This window comes from Sitodiplosis mosellana, unplaced genomic scaffold, assembly GCF_009176505.1.
Source record: "Sitodiplosis mosellana isolate CC-2019 unplaced genomic scaffold, AAFC_SMos_1.0 Smas_scaffold_6166, whole genome shotgun sequence".
Taxonomy (NCBI): domain Eukaryota; kingdom Metazoa; phylum Arthropoda; class Insecta; order Diptera; family Cecidomyiidae; genus Sitodiplosis; species Sitodiplosis mosellana.
This window is the reverse complement of record NW_022601407.1, coordinates 7,082,275-7,086,620: the sequence shown is the minus strand read 5'-3', so window position 1 is coordinate 7,086,620 and position 4,346 is coordinate 7,082,275. Positions and strand designations below refer to the sequence as shown.

Sequence of the window (4,346 nt, the reverse complement as noted above, 5' to 3'; positions counted from 1 at the left end):
AATTCATTCTACGGTTCAGAGGAACAAATGATTTACCCTAGGGGCTTCCAACTCCAGACGAATGTTCCATATAAATACGTATAACCTCGTATACGCCGTATATTTTAACCATTTCGCATATAAATTTCTATTGGCGAATAGAGATAAAAGCCCCTAGGATTTACCCTCGATATTTTGAATGCTAATTGTAAGCAAGTGAAAAGTTTCTACATGTTAAAGCGATCGAATATAGGCTGATTAATCCTGTTTGTGAAGAATAACTTTCAGCTGTTAAAATGAAACACAATATGATTGTAATAAAAAATATCTGGTTTTCTTTTTATTAAAAAAATTTTTCTCGTCACGTTCTGTTTGTTTGTTTCCATTTTTTTTCTTTATTAATGTGAATTTTGTTACAATTCGAGAAAAAATAGTAGTTTTAAAGCTTTCATTGAATTGTATTTAACAATATTCGTATTTTTAATTGTCGCATTTGGAAAAAAAATTGAATTGTTGCAAGTCAAATTACATATTTGTTTGCTCTTTATTGGTCCGGATCGGACGAATACGAAGATTTGCGGTTGTTGTTGTCGTCGCAATGAAATTGTGTGATTCTTTGTTGTAATCGAAATGTTATGTTGTTTTACCAAATATGGTTAAAGTTTGTTGTCGCATCGTGTGTGTATGTGTTTTAGGTGAAAAAGTATTTCCACTACGTGGCAGTTCGACGAAAAAAAAACGAATTTGGGTTTTGCTTTGAACGACATCAAACGAGCGCTAGGTGATCGATTACGAAGACAATCGACTAAATACGTATGGGAATTTCTTATTGAACACAATTCATCACAAGAGTTCAAAACATTTGGTGTGCTGTTGCTTGACAACGACGGGACTGAAGATGCAAGGGATTTTGCATGGGAAAACCAGATGATAATTCATTTAGTAGCCGGAAACCGTTGATTGATTGATTGATTTTGTTTGTATGTAAAATGACATTTGCTATGGCTCATTTCGAATGGGTCAATTTGCCGGAGAATTTGAGCGATTCATGCATGATAACGTCTTTGTTAAGTCGTACATTCGACCAATTGGCAATATTCGGCTCCTTGCTGAGTAATTGCGACAATTTTGGCGGATTAAATAACCATTTTTGTTGCTTCTGCTGTCCACCACCGCCACCGCTCGACTGACATTCATTTTCCGATTGATGTTCCATGTCATCGCCATTCTGATCAAATCCACTTCGTTGTTTGCCATTTTTCAATTTCCGATAGACGTCCGGTTTCAGTAAAATGTATTGCGGCGTTGTGGATTTGGCGTTGTTGATGCCCTTTGCATTGAACTGTTGCACCGGTTGTAATTGAAAGTTGCTTGCGTATGGTGACGACGATCGTTTGGTCGATGCTTGATCGACGGCAAACAGTTTTCGTTTGCCACCAATCGGTTTTCCCACACCATTCGTATCGGCAACGCCGCTGCCGATGCCATTTGATTTGTTGCCACCCGAATTTGCCTGCTTTGCATGCTGTGTGTCGCCGGTCGAATCGTGCGTTACAACATTTGTACTGTCAAAATCGCCCATTGACTTGTGCCGCTGACGTCGATGGCCCGCATTATTCTTGAAGAATACCGTATTCGGTGATTTGGCATCGTTTCGTTCGTTCAGTGTGGTTGCGATTGCGACCGTTGTTGCCGCAATACTATCGATCACACCCGCCGTCATCATATGCTTACTGTCGTTGCCTTTTGATTTTTTGCTCATTTGATTACCGTGCGATTGTTCGTTTATCCATTTTTTAAGGCGTTTCACAAACGGCATTATCATGAAAAATGAATTGGCATTGATGCCGAGATGATTGCGCGACACTGGATCCGTTTTATGCGTTGGCAGATGCTCAATTGAAAACCATTCACAGCACTTAATTTCTTTGCGAGTGCGTGGCACAAATACCGTTTCGATCGGTACATCACGAATCAAATATAAGCGTGTATATTGATAATTGAGCACACCTTCAATAAATTCATCCGGTTTCGCTAAACTAGCTATATCGTAACCAGTCTCCTCGTATACCTATGTACGAGTCGAAAGAATGGAAAATTGAGGAATTTATTAAATTTTGAAAATTTCCAATCGATTTCAAATGAGAATTGAAAATTTATTCGAATTGAATCGGAGACGCCTACCTCTCGTATCGCACAGTGTAACGGGTCTTCGTTTTCATTGACCTTGCCTTTTGGAAATCCCCACGAACTTTTCGCCCAATACGATTGCACCAACAGAACATGCTTTAAATCGGATGTCATCAGAATTGCACCATACGTTGGCACCGACATTTTGTACTGCTTCCATTCTTGTAAAATATTGTCCAAACTTTTAACATGCAACGACAAAAATGGAATGTGCTGCAAAATGAAACGAAAAAACATTGATCAGATTAATTCATTGTGAAGCATTTAACGTAGGAATCTTCAATGGAAATGTGATTCATAGTGAGAACAAATCGTTTCTTTCTTCTTCTTTTTTTCTCACAAAAATCAAATTTTTTCTTTCTTCAAGTTCCCAAATTGGGGTCATTCATTTGGTGTATCCTTCGTCGCAAGAGTTTGAGAGAATAAAATTTCAATTCAAACGAGAATATCCTTTTCTTTTTACTTCCATCGTAATGCCAGTGGCATTATGGCACGAAGAAATCAATTTTTGTATTCCGAATGAAATGTGAGCAATATGGAAAATCTATGAAAAGATGAACATATTATAACCCAGCATCCGAATATTTGTTACTTACGTTAAATATATGGCTAGCAAACTGTTTGATGCCACACGGCACAAGTGCATGATTCTCTTCGCCCGTACAGTAAAAGTCCAAATAAAACCAATGAGCCAATTCAATTTGAAAGCATATTCGTACGAAGTTCGAACGATCATTATCCGGTATGTTGATGATGAATCGACTGGCCAAATCGTCCAACGTATCCGCCGAAATCGTATGATTCTCTTTAACGCGATTTGAAACAACTTCCATTTTCCAAACTACGATAAATAATATTTATTATGGATGCTTCACAACGAAAACAGTGTGTCTTATTCGTCTAGTAGAAAAATGTGCTTCGTATCTCCTTTGTCCCTCCTTTTGTGGCTTAGTATGCCGTTGATTTTGTTCGTCTACTTTTTCCCGCCTGGTCGATCGATGTCCGTAATTTCTTTATTTATTCCACAAACAATGGCACATCCAAAATACACACACTCGAAACTGTCACTTTATCTCAATTGCGTTTGTTTGTTTCCTTTTTGTTTTGGCTTTTATTCTTTGTGTGTTGCGTTCTTGTTTTGTATTCCGTTTACAGGTTCAAAATGTATATTTACTATCGATGCCCGCTAATAATTCCTTGTCGTTTACACACTTGCAGCTTATCAAAATCAGTGCATTTATTGCGTGTGTGTGTGTGTATGTGTTTTTTCACTGTGTCTCGCGTTATTTACTATGATTTATAGGCGTTGAAATCTGTTTGGCTTACGGATTTTTGTGTTATTGTTTCGTTCTTATTGTTGTTGTCATTTGATCGCTGATGATGCAAATATCGCCATTTCCTTTTAAATAGTATGCATTGTGCCTTTTCGGGCATATTCACGATCGTATATTTTGGTTCACAAAGTCGACGGTTTTTGTTTTTCGTGGATGCGCGAAATTAGAGAATAAAATGAAAAATAAAATAGGTTTTTTCTTCTTTGGTACGGAAAGTTGAACAAACAAAAAAAAAACTAAAATTCAACTTGGCGTTTTTCTCTATGCAATGTAGACGTTTGCTCTTATTTGCGCCTTAATGCTGTCGAACTGTCACTGTATGCATGTCGCTGTCTTATTCTGTCGACGTTATTTTTTTTCTATTCGCTCGTCTCTCGTTCACATCAAGGGAAAATACATTGACACAACATGACGGTTCTCTTTTCGTTTCGTTTCGTTTTTTCTTTCTTTCTACGGTTGTAGTCGTGTAATACGCAAAGATATCACAGTGCTCACTAGCAACAACGACGATGTTGTTTGTTCGATGACACTTTCACACACTCAAACACACTGCCGCAAATACGGTCACAATGACGTTTCATACTTGCAACGCAATTCAGACTGTGTGAGTGCGTAACGGAGGACAACCCTGCCATTTGCCGCTCAAAAATGCCGCCAGAGTGACGTGTGGCGTTCATATTTAAAAGTGGATGAGAAACAACGACTGTTCTTTTTGAATAGATGTTTCACAAAGATTTATGAAAAAAAGTAGCTGCAAGAAGGGAAAGAAATGCAAAATATTTAATTGTTGTTTAGTCTTAAATCGGCAATCACGTTGTATTTATGATGGAATACATTGGAAAG

General features: G+C 37.8%; 1 protein-coding gene across 1 annotated transcript; it reads right to left on the bottom strand.

Moving 5' to 3' along the window:
• Positions 1 to 291: 291 nt before the first annotated feature.
• LOC129575397 (m7GpppN-mRNA hydrolase) lies at positions 292 to 4,054 on the bottom strand. The gene is made up of 3 exons (XM_055458987.1): positions 2,766 to 4,054; positions 2,164 to 2,382; positions 292 to 2,050 (listed from the first exon to the last, which is right to left on the bottom strand). The coding sequence occupies exons 1-3, from the start codon at positions 3,000 to 3,002 to the stop codon at positions 986 to 988; spliced, it is 1,521 nt and encodes a 506-aa protein (XP_055314962.1). The 5' UTR covers positions 3,003 to 4,054; the 3' UTR covers positions 292 to 985.
• Positions 4,055 to 4,346: the final 292 nt, after the last annotated feature.

What these genes read in the sequence shown, in the direction of transcription:
- LOC129575397 (XM_055458987.1), bottom strand. Translation starts at nt 3,002, where the DNA reads ATGGAAGTTGTTTCAAATCGCGTTAAAGAGAATCATACGATTTCGGCG. An exon ending in TTGCTAGCCATATATTTAAC is followed by an intron (nt 2,383 to 2,765) that starts GTAAGTAACAAA and finishes TTCATTTTGCAG; the next exon opens with CACATTCCATTTTTGTCGTT. An exon ending in TACACTGTGCGATACGAGAG is followed by an intron (nt 2,051 to 2,163) that starts GTAGGCGTCTCC and finishes ACTCGTACATAG; the next exon opens with GTATACGAGGAGACTGGTTA.